This window comes from Vanellus vanellus, assembly GCF_965231255.1.
Source record: "Vanellus vanellus genome assembly, chromosome: 10".
Taxonomy (NCBI): Eukaryota; Metazoa; Chordata; class Aves; order Charadriiformes; family Charadriidae; genus Vanellus; species Vanellus vanellus.
The window spans coordinates 3,907,151-3,928,578 of NC_138915.1; the positions used below are offsets into that span (position 1 = coordinate 3,907,151).

General features: G+C 44.0%; 1 protein-coding gene across 1 annotated transcript; it reads right to left on the minus strand.

Moving 5' to 3' along the window:
• Positions 1 to 290: 290 nt before the first annotated feature.
• SERTM2 (serine rich and transmembrane domain containing 2) lies at positions 291 to 569 on the minus strand (the record flags this gene model as incomplete). The annotated part of the gene is made up of 1 exon (XM_082488188.1): positions 291 to 569. One exon carries the CDS (start codon positions 567 to 569, stop codon positions 291 to 293), a length of 279 nt encoding a protein of 92 aa, XP_082344314.1.
• Positions 570 to 21,428: the final 20,859 nt, after the last annotated feature.

The following is a 21,428-nucleotide window of genomic DNA, read 5'->3' on the forward strand; positions in this document are numbered from 1 at the left end:
TGTGTCTCTGGTGTTTTGGCTATCATTATTGTGGCTTTCTTGACGGCAGAAGGTTTCTGTAAGGTAAATTTTATTGAGGGTGTTGCACACATGTTGCCTGTAGTGTCAACAGCCAGTGGGTCCCAGCCAGTCAGTCTGAGTTGCATGACACTCTGCATATGATCTGTGCTGCTGTTGATGGTTGTGCAATAAGTTGTAGGGCTCAGTAGGCAGGCAGAGATTCTTTCCACCACCATTTTGCCAAACAAAACATGTCTCACAAGCACAGAGCCCTCTTTGTGTTGGGGTCTCTAAGTGGTAGGAATCCTGCTGTGCATTTCCACATCTGTGAACTGCTGGGCGTTCTCAGTGCTCTCTGGAGATGTGGTGATTGGGGAAATAACATGCTTTAGGCGCAAGAGCATGGAGAAAAGCAGTATGAGAAGGATAGCCAGTAGTGTTAGGAATAATCCCACATACACATAGAGGCTGGAATATTTATCTGCTGTTGTGTCTACTTCTGTAGCCAGAGTTGGAAGGTGGACCCGGCCAGTCAGGTTTCCACGGAATTTGAAATAAATCTCAGTCATTGCTCTCTGTCAGCTTTGGTCCATTTTCCCTATTCACCCTTAGATTTCCTGTCTTCCCTCACCAGACTCACAAAGGAGGTCAAGAGAGAAAACTTAGGACAGATGGGACGATGGCTTCAGCAAGAAATGGTCCATCCTCTTGGTCTCAGGACTGCTGGTTCATACATTTAAGCTGACTGCATGAGACAGGCCTTCACAAATCATTTTGCAAGTTGCTATTACAATGACAACAAGCATTAGACTTGTGTTTTACACTGCCAGCTGACTTATTTTGTCCTGAAAATGCTTTGGTCCTTCTTTTGGTAGGTCATCTGCTTTGGTAGGTGAAAAGTTTTGGTCCTTCTCTCAAACTGAGCTGCAAAGGTTCGCACAGCTTTGGTCTTTGCAAGTGTTGTTTTCCAAACAAACTGAGTCAGCTTTCTGCCAGCTTCTCCCACAGCGGGTGGTTTATCCTTGTATAAGCTGGGGAAGGTTGTTATCTGCTTTGCCAGACTGCTGGGGGATCTCTTCTGTCCTAATCCAGGGCTATTGATACTTGCTTAAAGAATATGGAGTTTCAAGTTTCTCATTCGGAACAGTCAAAAAGTTGGCTTTCTAAAAGGAAAAAAATGAGAGACAGAAAGAGAGAGAAATGAAACCAGGTACCAAAATAGCCTAGCCTATATGTGATATCTTTAGAACAAATAGAGAAGAAAACCCTTGTCATGCTCCTGTGAGACACGTTGACATCAGGAGAAGCACCAAGTAGAGAAAGACCATGCAAATCTAATCGTTAAAGTCTCCTCCAGTAATGCTTACTACTTACTTCTGGGTAAGAGAAGGCCCCATGGTCTATGGAATTAGTTGTCCCAGAGGAAGGGAAGATATGAGTCTAGCCAGTGTCTTCCACCATGTGTCTCTCTTTTATTGTTTATCAGGACCCTCTGTTTCTGAGGCAGGATGTACCTGGCAGGCACCCAGAGCCCTACCTGTCCCACTGGGGCAGCTCTGCTGCAGGATATGACACTTCACTCCCCTCCTGGGAGCAGAAATTACTAGAAATGGGGGCAATCTTAATGTTTTAGCACTTCAGTTCTTTCAGCTGGAAACAGAAAATGTAAATGCCGAAATTTCACTGTAAGTGGTGCATCCAAAAGCATCATGTTCTGCTTTGGTAAGACCAGAATTTTGTTTTTAGCTGAAGCAAAAGTGATAGCACTGAAACAAAGTGATGCAGTCATTTATAATGTTCACTACACGTACACCTACATGAGAAGTAGAGTAATATTAATATGCACTATTAATATGTAATATACTATAGCACTCAGATGAAAATTAAACATTAGGTCAAAATGATAAAAGCTCTGATGCTTTTAGATAAAGACTTCACCTAAAAAAAATATTTCTGCAAAACATTTTGACTGTCATAGACCTTCAGTTTGTAAAATGTAGCTGGTTTATTGACAATGTTTGGTCATGTTCTCTCCATGCACCAGTGGGAACACCACCTTGCTGTTCTTCAGAGAGAGGTGGTTGAAATCTGGAGCCCTGAGTCATTAAGGAGCTCATATTCAGGCTTTCATTACAAGCAAGACAGACCTACTTTGGCTTACATGATGGGGAAACATCTGATGTGCTGAATTTTTGGAGAAGGGATGCCGGGGATTGTCTACACTTTACCTCCCAGCTCCTGCAATACCTTCTTCAGTATCAAAGCATTTGAGATAACAGCAATCAAGTTTAGGGTATGTTGGGCCAGATCCTGCTTAGTAATAGGCTGGCTAAGCTGGACCAAATTGCTGATTGAAAAAATTTCCCGAGGAATTGACTTCTGCAGTCCCTGTGTGGGTAGTGGATTCTGTGCTGTGCTTTGTCTAGGAGGGTGTGGGCAAGCCTGGTAGAAAAGGGTTGCTCAGTATTTTTCCAGGGGCTGGCCCAACCCCTTTGGAGCCAGTTACTCTGGCAGCAGGTTTGGTGCTGATGCAGAAGCATGGGATGTGAAAGTGAAGGTTGTGTTGCAGCCAGGCATTTTTGCTGTCAATTATAGGGCAATAATTCTGTGATTTTCACACTTCCAACCTATAAATGGAAATTATTCCCCCGTGAAGAATATTCTTACGTTACATAGCAGGTGGGAAATAAAGGGTGCGAAGGTTACTGGCCATATTAAACCTCTGTTTTTACTGTATGATTTCTCTGTTGATAATGAAATGCAATCAGTCTGGAATTTGACACTTGTGTGAGTTAATGTATAGAGCAATGTCTTTGCCCATCTCATCTGCTGTCTTACTGAGAGCGAAAACCAGAGTTTCTCTCCTTAAGGAGCAGAGAGCCTAATGACTTTACATAAAATTAGACTGCAGAATGCTAAGGACATTAGTCTGAAGTTCAATAATTAGCTAAAACCCAAGACATTGAATTAACAAAGTTCAGCTGCGCATTTATTGATAAAAGGAGCAGATTAATAGTAGAAAGTGTTAGCAATGGGGTGTTGGCACAGCTTGCTTTTATTTTTTTTAAGTTTCAACTATAGAATTGTCAGGAGCGATCAACTATTCAGACTATTGAAAGACGTGAAATCAACTCCATCTTTTCCATAAATGAGCCAGAAATAATTCAGTAGCTCCAGGCAGCCCCAAAGATTTTTGCTTTTCAACCTACCAATTATCTCATTGAGCACATCTTTTTGCATATTAGTAGATTTAGCTTTGCACACTCCCCTTTAGGGAATAGAAGCTTGAAGACTGTAGGGACCAAGGTCATGTGAAAATAAGTGGTACACAAAGATTCTGAAAAAACTGTGTATAAAGCAGGTCAGCATTATAACTTTGTATGACTTAGATTACAGGAAGCAAAACCTCACTGGTTAGGGTGAGAAGCCCTGAAGTCCATGAACAGAGATAGGAAGTAGAAGTTTGTTGTAAAGCAGAGCAGCATATCTGGAGCCCCCATTCCCTGTGATCTAAATTGTTGATCAAGGCTTAGTCATTCTTCCCTGGCTGGACAATACTCCCGTTTCTGAGAGGCGCCAAGCACCATTAGTGTTCACTGATGCTCAGTGGGTACAGATTGATTCCAAGCAGACACTTCTTTTTTTGTCAGTTTGTGGTTGTTTTTCAGCAAGGGTTTAAAAAAATCAAACCCAACATATTTCATTTAATAAAAATCAGTAATGAAAATAGAAGCCTCATACAAAACAACAGAAAGATTTCTTCTCAGAGTGTGTCACTGAGGAAATTCATGAGCCAAAACTTCATGGATACTGAAATTACCATCCTCCCACTGCAGCTGTCAGGGTTTGGGGAGCTTCAGGTTTGGGGATTTTTTATGAAGCCTGCATGGCCCTACTCTGCACCTTTGTACATCACAAAGGAACAGAGAGAAAGAAAGATTTTCCCCCAAACAGTGCAGACAGTACAAATTGATCTTGCAACTGTGGTAAATGTCTTGTCTTGCCTACTTGCTTCCTTTTACTCCCATATTTGGTTTAAGCGCCACTTGCCGGCAAGGCATCTCTGAAAGTGCAAGCAACTTTTCTGAGTGCTCTTCTGCTTTTCCACCCGATACTAGAACTACTATGAAGAGATAAGTGGGACAAAATAGAACAATTACTTGTGTAGCTTCTCCAAGGCTGTTAGTTTAAACTGAGCTGAACTGGCTGGCAAGCGCAGAAAGGTTTGGTTTTGAACACACTGTACCGGGTGTATTCTGTCTAGGTGGCCTTTAGAGAAAAAAATCCACATTGAAAAAATGCAAACAAAGCATTAAAGTATCAATTCCATCCATGGCTTGCATTTTCTCCAGGGAGTATCTGAGGGAGAGGAAAGAGGGGGTGTCTCTTCTTTCAGTGGTGGATGTTATTTTTTGTTCTCACGATAAAGTGCAAGATAGTATGTCAGTGTCTCAGCTGTGGTAGTGCATAGGAAGAGAACAGAATAAAGCATAGTTACCTTTCAGAGCAGGCAGGGGTCTTGGGACTAGGCACTAGAGCAGCTGGTTCAGACCACGAGCTTGCTGATGATTTATCTAGGAACATCTCCTCCCAGGTAGTGGGATTTGTGCAGAAAAGATTTGCTGTCTTATTGCTGGAGTCAGGATATTGTCTTTTCAGCAACAGACACGCCAAGTGCACTTTCTTCTCCTCTTCTCTTGAATTCACATGGTTCGCTGACAGGGGTGGCTCTTACTCCCGGTCTTGAGATATAAACTGACAGTCCAACTGAAGAGCATCACTGCTGATGCCCTTCCTTTGCAGGTGATAGGAGAAGGGGGCAAGGAGCCTTCTCTTCATGAGCTTCACTGCTTGAATGGAAACAGCCAGTCCCCTCCCTCGGCAGCAGCAGGCAGCAGTTGGAGCGGAGAGGATCGGTAGTGCTCCGATGCTGCTGCTGCGGCTCGGCTGCAGGCAAGGAGGGAAGGGAGGGAGGCTGTGAGCTCAGCTCGCAGCAAAGTTTGTGCAAGGTTTGTCTTAACCCTTTCGTGTTTGCAAGTGGTAGACAAGACTGAGCTGCCTGCTAATTGTGGAGTAAGACATGAGCCAGGAGGACAGGTTATCAGTTTCTCTCTCTAATCCTCTGGAAGGTGCAAAGGCTTTTTGTTTTGTGGCTCCTGGGAGGGGTTACCTGGTGAGGGCTCCCAGCTGGGTTCCTGTCTGGAACCATGGACAAGTGTAACTTTTCAGCTGAGATCCTCAGGATAGTCCCCAAGCGTTGCTCTTTGGCATTGGAGCTTTTGACATATTTTTGTCCCTGTGCTTACTGTTAGGTGGTTTGGGAAGGGCTGTGTGGCTGGTTTAGTTTACAGGTCCTCTCTCCCCTGAGTGGTTTGAAACTCTGCATGAATAAGCACAACCCCAACTTTGCAGTATTGTGGTCAAAAAGATTGTCACCAATTTATGAATGTGTGAAGCACAGATCTACCTATGGAAGGAGGGGCTGACCACTTGGGAGGAGTACAGGGCTGCTGTCAGGGGATGTAGAGAGGCAACTAGGAAAGCTAAGGCCTCCTTAGAGTTAAACCTGGCAAGAGGGGTCAAAGACAACAGGAAGAGCTTTTTCAAATACATGGCAGATAAAACTAACACCAGAGGCAATGTAGGCCCACTACTGAATGGGGTGGGTGCCCTGGTGACAGAAGATACAGAGAAGGCAGAACTATTGAATGCCTTCTTTGTCTCTGTCTACTCTGTCAGGGGCTGTCCTGAGGAGTCCTGTTCTGCTGAGACCCCAGATGAAGATGAAGTCAAGTCAATGGATGGGTTTGCCTTAGTTGATGAGGACTGGGTCAGAGACCAGTTAAGCAACCTGGACATCCATAAATCCATGGGTCCAGATGGGATGCACCCGCGGGTGCTGAAGGAGCTGTCTGAAGTCATTGCTGGACCACTCTCCACCATCTTTACCAAGTCTTGGGAAACGGGCGAGGTGCCTGAGGACTGGAGGAAAGCAAATGTCACTCCAGTCTTCAAAAAGGGCAAGAAGGAGGACCCGGGTAACTATAGACCGGTCAGCCTCACCTCCATCCCTGGGAAACTGATGGAGCAGCTTATCCTTGGTGCCCTCTCAAGGCATATCAAGGATAAGAGGGTTATTAGGGGTAGTCAGCATGGCTTTTCCAAGGGGAAGTCATGCTTGACCAACCTCATAGCCTTTTATGAGGAAATAACGAGGTGGATGGATGATGGCAGAGCGGTGGATGTGGTCTACCTTGACTTCAGTAAAGCATTTGACACGGTCTCCCACAGCATCCTCATGGCTAAACTGAGGAAGTGTGGACTGGATGACCGGATAATTAGGTGGACTGCGAACTGGCTGAAGGAGAGAAGCCAGAGAGTCGTAGTCAATGGGGCAGAGTCCAGTTGGAGGCCAGTAACCAGCGGAGTGCCTCAAGGGTCGGTACTGGGGCCCATATTATTCAATATATTCATTAATGATTTAGATGAGGGAATTGAGTGTACTATCAGCAAGTTTGCTGATGACACTAAGCTAGGAGGAGTGGCTGACACGCCAGAGGGCTGTGCTGCCATCCAGAGAGACTTGGACAGGCTGGAGATTTGGGCAGGGAATAACTTAATGAAATACAACAAGGGAAAGTGTAGGGTCCTACATCTGAGCAGAAACAACCCCAGGTTCCAGTATAGGATGGGGAGCTACCTGTTAGAGAGCAGTGTAGAGGAAAGGGACCTGGGGGTCCTGGTGGACAGCAGGATGACCATGAGCCAGCACTGTGCCCTTGTGGCCAAGAAGGCCAATGGCATCCTGGGCTGTATTAGAAGGGGGGTGATTAGCAGATCGAGAGAGGTCCTCCTTCCCCTCTACTCTGCCCTGGTGAGACCGCATCTGGAATATTGTGTCCAGTTCTGGGCCCCTCAGTTCAAGAAGGACAGAGAGCTGCTGGAGAGAGTCCAGTGTAGGGCAACTAAGATGATTAAGGGAGTGGAGCATCTCCCTTATGAGGAAAGACTGAGGGAGCTGGGTCTCTTTAGTTTGGAGAAGAGGAGACTGAGGGGGGATCTTATTAGCGTTTATAAATATATAAAGGGGGAATGTCATGAGGATGGAGCCAGGCTCTTCTCAGTGGCGACCAGTGATAGGACAAGGGGTAATGGATTCAAGCTGGAACACAAGAGGTTCCACTTAAATTTGAGAAGAAACTTCTTCTCAGTGAGGGTGACAGAGCACTGGAACAGGCTGCCCAGGGAGGTTGTGGAGTCTCCTTCTCTGGAGACATTCAAAACTCGCCTGGACACCTTCCTGTGCAACCTCGTCTAGGTGTTCCTGCTCCGACAGGGGGATTGGACTAGATGATCTTTTGAGGTCCCTTCCAATCCCTAGCATACTGTGATACTGTGATACAGGATGCCACAGAAATGAGGCAGAAAGAGCCAAGGTTTGGGTGAGAACCATCCTGGTCCCTCTGATCACCACACCTTTTGACCTGCATTTCTTAGCCCCACCCCTGGCTGACAAAGTAAGGATGTTTTGTGATCCTGTTCCAGTTACAACACAAATTAGGGTAAACTATATCAATGAATCACTATAATTTTAGTTGTGTGCATGTTTCAGAAGGGTGATGGGGAACAAGGTTTCCTTTGCTTTACACAGGGTGGCTCAGCCTGTTGGGGTCCGATGTCAGTTTGAGATGCATTGCAGTGAGCCCCAAGGTTTCACCAGCAGTGGAGCACAGCTGGAGGTGACTAGCACATAGCGGAGCAGCCCCAGTTCACATCTCTAAGCACTGAGCTGTGTACAGCTGCATGCAGCTGTATTTCACATGTCCATGTCCCTTGTGCCCCAGCAGGTGGGTTGGCTGGAGGCATCTCATGGGCTTGTGGTAGTTCCCAGTGCCTACAGGTTGTCTTTCATAGCCTGTGCTTGGGGCACTGTGAGCAAGGTTCTCCTCTGGAAAGTGGGTCCCACACGGGGGTTTGGGAAAGATGAGTTCATTCTTTCTCTGCAGCTTTCTGTGTGACAAAATAGAGACATTTAATCGCAAAACTGCTTCCTCAGAATAGCTCTCCCTCTCTGGTACCCCATGGCCACAGCCTGAGCAGAGGGGCCAAAGGGTAATGAAACTCAGAGCTGTACAACTCTTTTCATCCTCCTGGGGTGGAGGTCTGTATTATAAATCCATCTCTCTAAGGGCTTCAATCTCTGGAGCTCACCAGCTCAGTGTATTATTGCAATGCAGCACTATTTAGATAAATAAAACATAGTCTCTTGAAAAAATACAATTCCTCCATGTTTCTGTGGTGGGATGAACCCTCTAAAAATGACTCATAAGTCAGCTTTGATTGCTAATTTTATTTCACATTTCCTTTGCTGTAATATCATGTGCAGTGCCCAGTATTGCAGTCTATGCCTTGATTCCCTGCTAGGTGCATAGGAATGATAAACCAGAAGGAAGACTATGTGTATTTTTCCCTGGAATCTCCCTGGAATCTGGAATCCCTGGAAATTACTGCTTTACCAGCAAACTACCTGACAGCACTTCCAAACCCTGGGTACATATTCTCTTATTTAAGAAGAAACAAGTAAGAGCTCTATTTAACCAAGAATTATGTTGCTGGTTGCGTTATGAGACCCAGAAGAGACAGACGTGTTGAAATCCTGCGACCCTGCTTTCCCTATAATGTTAATGAGCAGTGCTGAAATGAAAGGCACTCTCTCTGTCCATGCAATCCAGTTTCTCTGCTCAGCTTTTTTTCCCTTTGTTGATTTTGCAGTAAATGATCTCTCCCTTTTGTAGGACCAAGCTGCTGTTTGCTGGATGGGTACACTTAGATTTCTTGTTTCATCTGTAGGAGGGTATAATAAAGACAGATGAATTTTAGATAATGCCACAATTTATACCAGCTGAGGCTGATGAATGCTTGACTGACTGCTGAATTCCTGAATTGTTGAGAGTATGTAGGCTTTCTCTCTATGTAAATTTTTGGGCCAATCAATAACAAATTTGTGCTACATAAAATGAAGATGTACAAATTCCCTAGGAAATACACAGAGATATGAACCCAGTGAACATAATTTTTCAAGCAGCCATTAAGAATTTTGGGGAACAAGACCAGGGAGCTTGTTAGGTTCTTTCCTTTGCATTATTCAGCCCATGTCTCAAGCTTTGTATCAGGTCATTTTACACATCTTTCTCATAATAATCCCACACCAGTCTTAGAGTGAAATTTGGATTTAAAAAAGAGCAAATAAGATCTCTGAATGATTGTTAGTGAGTATAATCTGTATATTAGTATAGGGATTCTTCTGTTATCCAAATGCATGAATCCTACATAGTAAATGCATACTTTGGGTCCTTAAAAATTGCTTTCAGTGCAGCTGCAGTGAATGGAGAAAAAGCCGTGCACTACTCTCACTCATGTCTCTTTCATAGCAGACACATTCCCGAATGGTTTATTCAAGTCCTCAGCTGTAAAGATCTTCCATCATTTGTGTCTGTCTGTATGTGGGAGGGCCAGGGCCAAGCAGAGGTCTCTTTTGCTAGTGTAGATGCTGTATATTGAACTCAGGAACGAGCCATAACTTGGTAGGTGCCTAAGCACATGTCAGAGATGGCAGAGAAAACAAAATCAGTGGCTGAGTTTTCAGTATTAAGTGCAGAAAGTGTGTTAAATTAGAGCAGACTTTTAACTTAGAGCTATTACATCTGAAGCATATTCTGTGTTTGGACATATTTTCCACCTGTTCTTTAGAGGTTGCAGTTAATACCAACTCACCATTTCTCCATTACTGTCCTTCCCTTTCCTCCTGTTAAAATGATTTCTCTCCTTCTCCTACGTGGTTAATCCCTGCCTGGATGAGAGTTTGGCTGTTGTGCTGAGCCAAGGCAGCTCGGTTTGCTTGGAGTTTCACTAACTTTCAAAGGGTTTAGGGGGAGTTCACCCACTTCTCCCTTGAGAGCATTGCTAGAAACCTGCATCAGATGGCTTAGAAATCAACTCAGCACTATGAACTTCCAGTAGTATTCATTACCTGTGGCAGTAATAATTATACTTAGCACTTCTGTATTCCAAGACATGTCACAGTTACAGTGCCTTGGTGAGGTACAGTCAGACAGCATTGAAAAGGACTGCCAAGCATCCTGTTTTTAACAGCTTTTGTGACTGTTACAGACTTTGTAGCTGTGCAGTGTAGCTACCCATGGGACACCTCCTTTAAGAGGTGCCCAAATCCTCTCTAGCCTTAGAGGCCACAAGGTCCAGCTCCCAAGGTGTCCAGCTGATATTAGACATGTTACATGGAAAAAGTCCTGTCCTTTGCCTTTCCTGCCTTCCCCACCCCTGCCCTGGCCATCCACAGAGGTACTGAGAGGCCCCTTGCTGCCATGAGGAGAGTTAGATAGCTGGAACTGACTGAGGTGGTTGCCTGGAGAGTTGTTATTCCAAGGATCAGGATGGTTCCTGGTCTCCACCTAGAACTGTACAAGTGCTATGAACAAGAGGGTAAGTCACTGTGGAAGAGATGCTGAAGCAAGTGACAGCACGTAGCGCTCTGTCTTGGCAGAGTGGAATCTGTTGTAAATATGGTTTTGTTTTAATATGTTTTATCTTTATAGCCACAGCACTGAGTGGCAGATGATCTATACCACAAACAGGCTTGTGGAACAGATAAAAAATCATATTTCAGCATGTTTTGAATCAGGAATCACTAATGAATGTTTGGACTTTCAAATATTTATTGCTTATTCAGATTTGTATGAAATAGGTCTAACTGCCACCAGCTTTAAGGGAGAAATGCCACAGTCCATGGGATAGCAACCCCAAAAGCAAAGAAAGTTGCCTGGAGCTTGTTTCTTGCTTAGGCCACTAAGCCCCCCCCCCAATGTACTGACTTCTCTCTATCTCATTTCTTTTCTCTATTTTTTTTCTGCCTGCCATAAACAATCTGTCAATACTGAGTGCTACGCAAATGCATGGGGTCATGTGCCCGCTGCCCCAGAGAACCAAGTGCCTTTCCCTCTGTGCACTCCCACACAATCTTGTTTTGTCCAGTACAGTGTGTCTGAAAATGCTCATGTGTTTGGACTAAAAGAGTTTTGTTGCTTTGAAAGGCTTGGGGGCTGTTTTGACAATTTGTCTTTGTTTTGAACTTCCTTCATCAAAAATATTGCAATGCTTCAGTTTATTTATAGAAACTTATTCTCCCACAGTTAACTGAAGAAATTCAGCCTAGTCTGATGTTACTGCTAATTTTTAGGAATGTTTCTAATTTGATTTACTGTTGCCAGTGAAGGGCTACATTGTCCCGCACAGAATTCTGTCTGAAACAGTCCTTCATTTTTGTGAGTGAGCTTGTGAAGAAGTCATTGCAGGTCCCCAAAATAGTGTTAACACCACTCACAGAAGAGAATTCTAGTGCTCTAGATAAGTTGATGAGAGGTAGCTCAGGTGGGGCCAGCTGGCAGTATGCAGGATTGTATGAACAACTCTTGGAGCAAGGGGTATCTAAAAAGCAGGTTCCACCTGGATGCAAACTGCAAGTACATGTCAGCCACCCTCCATCAAGGTCCCATACAGGTTCTTGTGGGCCTTGGCAAAAATTAGTTGAACAATGAGTCAGGGATAGAGCTTTAAACAGATCCTGCGTTCTCCAGCCCATGGTCTGGAATATTATTATTGGCTCTGAAGCAGGACAGTTCTTGCAGCAGTGGCTATTGTTAGGGAGTTCAGCACAACTTCTAGACCCAAGAGCTTCAGGTATGTCTGGAGAAGCTTTCAGATGTGCTGATCATCTGGTTTTGGCTGGCCAGTTGCTAAGATACAACCTGAGAGGTGCTCGCATGACAGTGAGCCGCTCTGTTTTAGCCATTTAAAACGGGCACTTGTTTTTAACACTCAGAATCACACTTGTCTTACAGCCCATCTGCTCTGCTTACCAGGTGATCTTAGCATGACTGATGACAATGCACAATAAATACTAACAACTGGGCCTTATCTTAGCAACAAGATAGCAGACTGGCTTCCAGGAGACAAGGTTGTTTCTCTGCATGATGGACAAATAATCCATGTGGACAGTGCAGCATTTGCTGGGAATTGAGTCACTCATGGAATTTTTTTTCTTCCTGTCTGCATGGCAGGGCTGGTGCCCCAGGGGAGACTTGGCATGGACCTCAGCATCAAACCCAACACCTGAAGTGTGTATATGCATGAAATGTGTATGTTTTGTGCTTTAGTGCTCTATCTGGTTTGTTTTTTTTTTGAAACTGTGGACTTTCTTGGTGGAGCCTGAAAATCTACTTGTTCACTTTTTATTCCCACCTCATCTTCCCAATGTGTGGCTCCATGCTCTGGCTCTGGACAACATTGCCCTCAGTGTTACTTAATATTGGCCTATGGGCAAGTGGGTGAGTCACTCTTGAGCTACTGGACACGCTGTCACAGCCCACCTCAGCCCACCCAGAGCTGGGCCTGTCTGTGTGCAAAAAGCCCTTTTTCCCCTGTGGGCTTCACACAGATTTCTGCCTGCAGGAACAGCTTGTAGGGTTAAGTCTTAGGTGTGATTCCCTGAAAGGTGCTTTTCACAGCACAGATGATGTAAGGAAGGTCTTAAATACAATCACACGTTAGAACATGTGCCTCTCGTCCTGTTACAGTCAAAGGTACCACCTGAACTTGCCAGGCAGCACTGTGATTACAATGCTGATCAGTAAAAGGCTTTTGCTTCAGAGTTCAAATCCTGAGCAGAAGCATCCTAAAGCTGGAGCTCACTGTTATGCAGGATGGTACTTTGGTCTGAGCCCAGAACTCACAGACTCAGGTATTTACTCACTCACTACTGGCAGGAACCCATGAGGCATAACTTCCAGAATCTCTAAAATATGCACAGATATTCCCTGAATACTAACCAAATCCTCCTAGCCAGACCATAAAGCTGAATGCACAGTGTGTAGAATATGGGGAATGTTGTCTGCAAAACAGTTAAACCCTTCTCTGAAGTCTCCGATGTCACATTATTTGCATGATTCACAGTTAACAGATGGGCTCATGCCTATATTGAAAGGGGACCAGTTCTTCAACTGCTATCATTAAATAATAATTATGGCAGTTTATACTGAAAGGAAAACAATTCTGTGATGACCCCATTACATTACTTTTTATTTCTTTGGCTTGTTTGGTTTAATTCCAGTCTTAAAGAAGAAAATCCCTTTTCTCAGTTCTCATTTACAAAATATGCAGCTGAGAGAACTCTGTGCACCCACACACTTCAACATTTCAGATATCAGCGTTTCCATCCAGGGTTGGATGAACTCTTTCTAAACCCGCTTGGAGGAAATATGGTTGAAATCTTTACAGCAAGAGAGTGAAAAACACTCATAGATGCAAACACTGCCATCTCTGCTCTGCCACCAGTTTTCACTGCAATTTTGAAGAAACCTTCCCTTTGGATTTATCTGTTTTATACAGGAATCCGGAGCTGCTGCCAATTGTACTAGAGTTATCATAGCCCTAGAGTTATAGTTTAAGCTAAAAAAATTCTTCAAGTGATACAAAAGCCCGTGTTGCTGTACCTGAGTAGCATGGCATTGGATTAAATCTTCCAAGGGTTCAGATTATCCCGCATCCATCTGCTTCAGAGCTTCTGACACCTTCCTCAAGCAAAGAACTTGATGTATCACGGGTCTGAAAGAGTGTGTTGAATCAGTGCTGCTCAGCCTCATTGTCTTTGGGCGGCTGCCTGTGGTTACCTGTACAACACAGGACAATTCATCTTACAGCTAAGATATTCCTGATGGCCTCTGTCTGCATGGGATTCTGGTGCAGAGGGACATAGTGCCTCCTGGGACAAATATCAACATCACAGATGTGTCTGGGAATAAGGCCTCTTTTGTATTTAACCTGTGGGTGGGCATGAGAACCCATTAGTGCTTATCACTGAAATAGTCAGGGACATCAGAGTGGGAAAAATAGCTGCACTTTTTTCCTTTGCATCATAAAACAGCCATTCAGGTATTTCTCTTTAATCCACCTCCTGGGAGTGACCCTTCCCAATAGCAGGGATCCCTCTCTTGCCATGACACCCTAAGCACTGCTCTTGCTTCTACCCCAAAGCATTTGTGCCTTAACATCTGCCATTTACTGCCAAAGAACCCCATAGTTCTGTGCTGTGACATAGACCCCATTCATTGCTCTGACCCTGTGCAAAGGTGTCCTACTTTATTCTGCTTCAGTGAGGGAGTTGGAAAAGAGTTATGTCACATAAACCAATTTTTAAATCCTTTGTGATTCATTGAATGGAAGGATGCTACACCATTGTCACTCACTTCAGGTACAATAATAGGAACCAACATTACCAGTGAATTCTGAGTAGAGATGGGTCTTGAGCCCTAGTTCCAAACTTTAGGCCCCAGTTGGCGCTTTTAGAGTGCTGAAGAGGAGGAGAGCAGACAGGATGAAGACAAATGAAGAACAACTACATAGTGTCTGTGTTTGAGTTCCCACTCTATTTCACTGGAAGCTTCTTTATACAAAAACTTTTAGCATCTACTGCTTTCCACTAACAGTGGAGACAGGATGTCAGCCTAGACAGACTCTCACTCTGAGTCGTGACAGTGGTTGCTATACATTTATGGTAAAGCCAGGGGTGTTTCCATTTGATGCCTTTGTCTAATAGCAGTCACAAGCTCCCTTTTCCCCAGCCTCTGGGTGAGTAACAGAACAAGCTCACTGTCCAGCTCCACTTAATTATTGTTCATTTTTCGTGAAGCAAAGAATAAATGTCACTGTGTGACTGTGCTTAACTAATGTGCCTGATTATTAATAGCCAGTTTTGGTCCCCCTCCCAGTCTATGTGCCACAAAATACATTTCCCTTCTGTCTCCAGGATCAAGTTGTCTGGGAAGTCACTGTTCTGTGAAGAAACTGGACAAAAAGCTTATTGAACATCCCTTCCTTTTTATCAGAAGACTGATCTCTCTTTTTATTTTTACTGTGTTATCAACAAAAGTTGCTTTATTGCTTCACTTTTCGTAGATGAAGACGTTTTCAATACGGACAAAGAGCTCTACCCAGAAAAAATCACCACATGGTTCTCCTGCATGACACACATGAAGTCCACTGCTTGGTTGCCTGGTCCTTTTTTTCTCAGACCTCAAATGCACAACACACCCTGCCTTGCTCTGCACAACCTCACTTAGTTCTCACTGAAAGCAGGAGGTTTTATCCATGCCTCAGATCGACTTTGCCAGCTTCTCCCAGATTCTTAAAGCCCAGATTTTCTAGTGTCCAGGCATCAGCTCCAAACAGTGACCATTTTGCTGCATAGATCTTGTACTGAAGTCAAGTGATGCTCTTTTGAAGAGAGAGAGGCTTCTTGTCCTGTGAAGCAGTAGGAAGCCTCCTTGCTGGCCAGTAGTGGCCAAATGAAATGTGCATTGCCACAGGGGAGGATACTGAAAAGAGACACCTGATAGATGCCATGCTATTGCTGAAGACTAGCCTTTTCTCTGGCAGGTCCCCGTTGTTATTCAAACAGCAGTTCCGTGTACCCAGATTAAAGAACATTTAAATATTCTGGGCCAGTTCTACTCTCCATACACCCATGTGACTGCCACTGGAGATGCAAAGGCATTCGACCCTTCCTGGTAATGACTTTAGAAAATGTTAAGTCTGTGTCAGTGTCTGTTCCATGCTAGTGCTGCTCTCTGTAAAGCTTTCAAATGCTCTATTTCCACTTCTGGAAGAGATAATAATTTTCTATTTCACCTGCTAATGCCAACAAAATCCCTGTTTTTGTTTCCTAGGATTTTAGTTCTGTGCAATAGGGAGGAGAAGGCACATTATCTGCTTCTGCATACAATTTATTATCAACATTTCTTCCTGCTTCAGTCCTACTTCTAATGACAGGCTCAAAATAATCAAGAAAAAAGAGTAGCAAATGTAGGAATAATGCAATGAGCTGCTGGTCTCTTTCTTAAGTTGAAACAGGAGCATGTACAATGGGTGTGTGATGTTCTGGGACTCTCAGCAGGGGTCAGGCCTGCAAAGATTATCCTGGGAATAAATATATGCATTTAAATGGGATGACAGGTAAGAGATTAGACCTCTAAGGGCCCTGCCTCAAATGCAAACATCTGAGTTAGTTGTACAGATAACTGAAGATATCATTCACATATTGCCCAGATGCAAAGCCTCTGTATTAATGATCAAAGCTTGTGATAGCAATGCTTTGCTGGGCTGTGATATAGTTACTCCTTGGTGGAGCCATGCTTTCCCCAAGCACTATTCCACCATTTGTGTGCTCACTTCCCAGAGCTGGGCTCCTTGGAGGAGCTGTTTATGAGTGTGGTGTTGGCGACTTCATCACTGACGTTGCAGCTGGCTCCATACCTAATCTGTGTACTGAGAGTGCAGTCTTCAAGCAAACTTTGGGGCACAGTAACATCACCAATAAGGGCTATAGCTACCCTTCTTTAGCATCCACTGCACATTTGGGCTGATGTTAGTATAGGAGCTGGTTCTTTGAGTACTAACCTAGCCCCCGATGTTTCATAGAATACCAGGTTGAAAGAGACCTCAAGAATCATCTGGTCCAGCCTTTCTTGGCAAAAGCATGGTCTAGACAAGTTGACCTAGCACCTTCTCCAGCTGAATCTTAAAAGTGTCCAATGTTGGGGAAGCCTCCACTTCCTTGAAGAGATTATTCCAATGGCTGATTGTTCTCTTTGTGAAAAATTGTCCTCTTGTGTCCAATCGCAATCTCCCCAGGTGTAACATGTACCCATTACCCCTCATCTTTTCCATGTGACTCCTTGTAAAAAGGGAGTCTCCATCTTCTTTGTAGCCACCCTTTAAATACTGGAACACGGTGACAAGGTCTCCCCAAAGCCTTCTTTTCTCAAGGCTGAAGAAACGCAGTTCTCTCAGCCTTTCCTCATATGGCAGGCTTCCCAGTCCTTTGATCATCTTTGTGGCCGTTCTCTGGACCTTCTCCAGCCTGTCCACATCTTTTTTGTGTAGCAGGGTCCAAAACTCAACACAGTGTTCCAGGTATGGCCTGACAAGCACTGAGTAGAGTGGGATTTGATGTACTCCTGGTCCCTTGGTTGTTTACAACAGCTGAATTGCTCAGTTGCTGGAGACTGACAGATGGCCTGCAGCACCTAAAGGTGCTGTGTTCCCTCAGGGGCTGAATTAGCCTATCTAATGTCATGTATGTGGCAGACCTTCTGGAAATGACCATATCGGTGTTGGATGTTACTACTGCCAAAGCTCTGAGCCTGCAGCCAGGAGTGGACTGGTGTAACCTGGTGACAAGTTCTTGTTGCTCAGCACAGAGCAGAGATTGGCCTGTTATGTTTCACAGAACCTGGCTTTGTAGCTTAAGATATAGCAGCTCATGCTTGTGACACAGGAGAAGCCTTATTCAAGACCTGCTGGTAGTCAAGATACATGCTCTTACAAGAATGGAGAGACCTTTTACAAGGTCTAAAATTTGGTTAGTTCCTCAGATCTGAGCTTTATTGCTGCTTTAGCAGTATTTGTTTCTTAAAATGCAGTCCCCCACCCACCTACTTCAATTTCTTTCCTATTCCTTATAACTCTTTCTGTACACTGTCCATCCTTGTCCCTCCCAAGTCATCCTCCCCCACCCGCAGCCCACCTCAGGCTCACACAAAGCTAGCAGGAGCAAAGCCAATTCATTGCAATGTTCATATTTCAGTGAGTGGGTCATATTGGACAGGGCTGCAGTGGAAAAGCAGCAGTGGGCAGCTGTTTCCCATTTATTCACATGTAACCTCCACAGCACTGTCAGCAGAATATAAAACAAGGTTTTAGCATCTGCTTTTTTGGTTGGTTGGGTATCAGCCAACTGCTCCTGAATTCTGAGATTGACTAAGTATCTGCATATCTCATTAACAGGGTTAGCTAATCTTTTTCACTCACTGCCACAGTAAAACCTCAGCAGAACATAACTGTTTTCTGCAAGTGTTTGATTCTGGTGACTTCTATTGCCAAGGCACGGCATAGGCAGTCCTGCTTCATAGGGACTGTAGGAAAACTCCAGGCTGTACTAGACTGAAAAGAGCTGGTCAGTCTTAGAAAAATCAATGTGCCTTTTCTCTGCTGATTAAAAAAAAAGATTTAGCTTGCCCCTCTACTAGGTTTTAAATCACAGTACAGAATTGAGGACAGTTCAGAAATTTACTGGCCAATTTAGTCTTGCTAGCCTAGGGTGACATCCAGGTATTCACGTTTGTATTCCAGGCAAAATCCCAAAGACATCCCAAGAGGTCACCATTTGTGGTGGGCTGCAGCTCCTTGAAGCTTCCTCACACCAGTCAGTTCATTCTCAGCTCTCTCACCCACTGTATGTTCTGGTGAGCAGAGGCTATTCCAAGAGTTCAGCTAGCAGTAAGGGGAAGCAGGTAGAAAAAAACAAGGGAAAGATGCAGTCTTACAAGTCCCACAGTTAAACTGGCACCTCCTCTCTGCACCTGGTTTTCTGTCCACCCAGCAGTGACTTGGGTGAACATATTCCCTTCTCCCCAAAAGCAGAGTTGTTAGGAAAGGAAATATCTCTTCTCCCTATCACAGTGAAGACTTTTCCCTGCAGTACATTTACAAGTACTTCACCCAGTCTACTTTTAAATAATGCACTTGTCACCAGTTGAGAGGGAATAGCAAAGGTGAAGTGTGTTTTCTATGCTGGCAGTGATTTTGTCTTGGAAGGTTCCTCTGATCAGGCTTTCCATCCATTTCAGTGATGTAGCTTAAATTCCCGTGGGGGTGAGTAAAGTCCAGCCACTGAAGAAGAACATCAGAACACCATGCACTGTAATCAACTCTGCTGATTTAAATTTAAGTTATCTGAAGGGAATTTAAATCTCTAAATCTTCCTGAACCAGCTGAGCTCCTTTAAAGTAGCGGGAAGATTTGTACCACTACTTTTTGTAGCCATAAAATTTCTCATGGCCTTTCATGTTTTGAAATGTTTCGTTTTCAGGGCTATAATTCCACAAGCTACCTTCATGTTGTATAAAATGTACACAGAGTTTGCAATGCATGACCTGTGAAATAGCAGCTGTCTTCTCCCATCAAATATTTCCTGTAGGCAGGGAAACATTTTTTAAAAGAAATGAAGACAATAGAGATATCTTTCCTGCTCTTTGTCACAGAAAAGCACAATCTCAGACCTAATGGCAGGACAAGGTCCACAGATTAATAACTCTTTTCAAAGAAAACCTGCATTAATAAAACTTGGCACATCAGTCTCTACATTCACACATTCCTATATGCAGAAATCAGGACTGTCACTTTTTGAGACACATCCTGTTCTTTCTGGTAGTGGGACATTGAGGTCTTTCTCAGATCTACCAACATTTAATGATTCTCTTTGTTGCCCTGCTTGTGACTGTCACAGCACATCAGATTCATTGCCAGCTGAGGTTAAGACTTGTTTTACGAGTCTGACAAAAAATGTTAAAGTGTCTGAGATACTTCGGATAATTCATCTGAGAAAGATGGTAAGTTTCTTGCACAGGAAACATGCTGGCCTGCCGGAAAGAACTACAGAGCAGCAACTGAAGAGAGTGCACATGTACAGAAGAATTTCAGTGCCGCTCACCCAAGCAGCAAGAGCAGCATTTCAGTTGCCCCTGATCTTGCTCAGGTCTCAATACACTGAAATATCTCCCAATATTCCTAATGGCCTGATCACCATTTTCATTTCCCAGTGGGCTGCTGAAGCTTCCTTGCCTTCTGCTGCAATCCTGAAGTGAACCACTGTGCCAGAGAGGATGAGGCAGTTAAAATAGTATCCCTACTGACAAAGCTCAGCAGTAAGAACAGAAGACCATTTAAATGCCTTTCTGTTTGTCTGTATCCAGACAAGTCCAGACAATTCACAGGGTTTAACTTAGCTATTATATGGTTTACTCTACTCCTGACTGGCACCCACAATGCTTTAGCAGCACAAAGTGGTACAAGGCCAAGCCAAAGCCTTTTCAGAGGAAAGGGTTGTTTGAAATGATGCAACAACCCTCAACTCATGGGGGTAAAATGGAGATAAACTGGGATTAAATTTAAGTGGTATGCTGATTATTGCCCCCTAAAGCTAATGATGGGGGAGATGGGTTTGACTGGTACATGAGTCTGAACTGAGCTCAGTTCCTGATTTAAGATATGGATACCAAGCCTGGATCTAGTTCCATGAGCAAGTAATAGCAATGGTAACAAATTCAGACAGTAAGACCTGAGCTGCTGATACCTGGGAATTATAACTGAGTGTTACTTGTTACTATGCAGCATAAAAATACAAGGCTGAAAGTGTCTGGGCATGGGTGAAAGAGAATGCAGCTGTCCCCAAAAGCACCACAGAGCTGGTCAATGGGTATCAGAGGTCTTGTTGATGGTTCATGATTCATTTCCCTCTAATGGGATGAAGGAGGCTGGGGCATAGATCTAATATGCTAAGAGAGAATAAGTAATGTTGAAGTATCCATAATTTTCATCTTTTATTTACTTAGCACTGCTGTTTCTCCCAGAATTCCATGGGACACTGCCAATTTTCACTCTATGGTTAAAAGGTTTGAATATATTTTTTGATCCCCCTGTTTTTGGACTCTGTATTGCTACTAGGCTGGTGCAGACCAGCTTGCCTACAATTGTCTTTGTCATCCTTCATCTTCCTGGGATGCATTAAACTAGAAGTCTGGATGCCTTCTAGTTAATCTTGCAAATATCCACTAATAACATTTTTTTTCTAGAAATGGTTCCTAAACATTGTGGTATGCTGAGGACTAGGCCCATTTCTGGATGCAGCTCTGAGCATTGTCCTAGATTTCTCTCCTAGCACTTAGTTAACCATTTGTGAAACTGGCTTAATTCTTTGCTCTCCCATCTTTCTGGTGTGGCTTCAATATGCATGATGGTGGCTGAGTGTCTTTGCTCTGGGGATAAAAAGTGGCCTTCAGTGCTCAAAGTAGTCACTTGAATACTTTGATTTACACATTTATTTCCACATGGCAATGTATATACTACATCATGGAAAAGCTGGTGTTTGGTGACACAAACCATCACAAATGATTGCACCATGTCACCTTCCCTTAATGACCTTGGCCTGACATCTCCAAGTAACGCATGCAACTGGCAAGCTGATATTTCCCTCAGGAAATGCTCTGTCCCTCTTATGGTTCCCCCCCTCTCTTCATTTAGAAAATCTTTGATAATTAAATCACCGCAAAGGCAAGTGATCTGTTGTTATAATTCATTTGATAATTCAGCCTAAGCCCCACGTTTCTCTTTGCACAAATGAAATTTTCTCTGTTCTCAAAAGATCAGCTCCCAAGCTACCTGCTTACTCACACAACCCCTTTCCTAATTAGATGGCTGAAAGCAGCAAAGCATGGCCTTCTTCCCAGCACAGATGACCT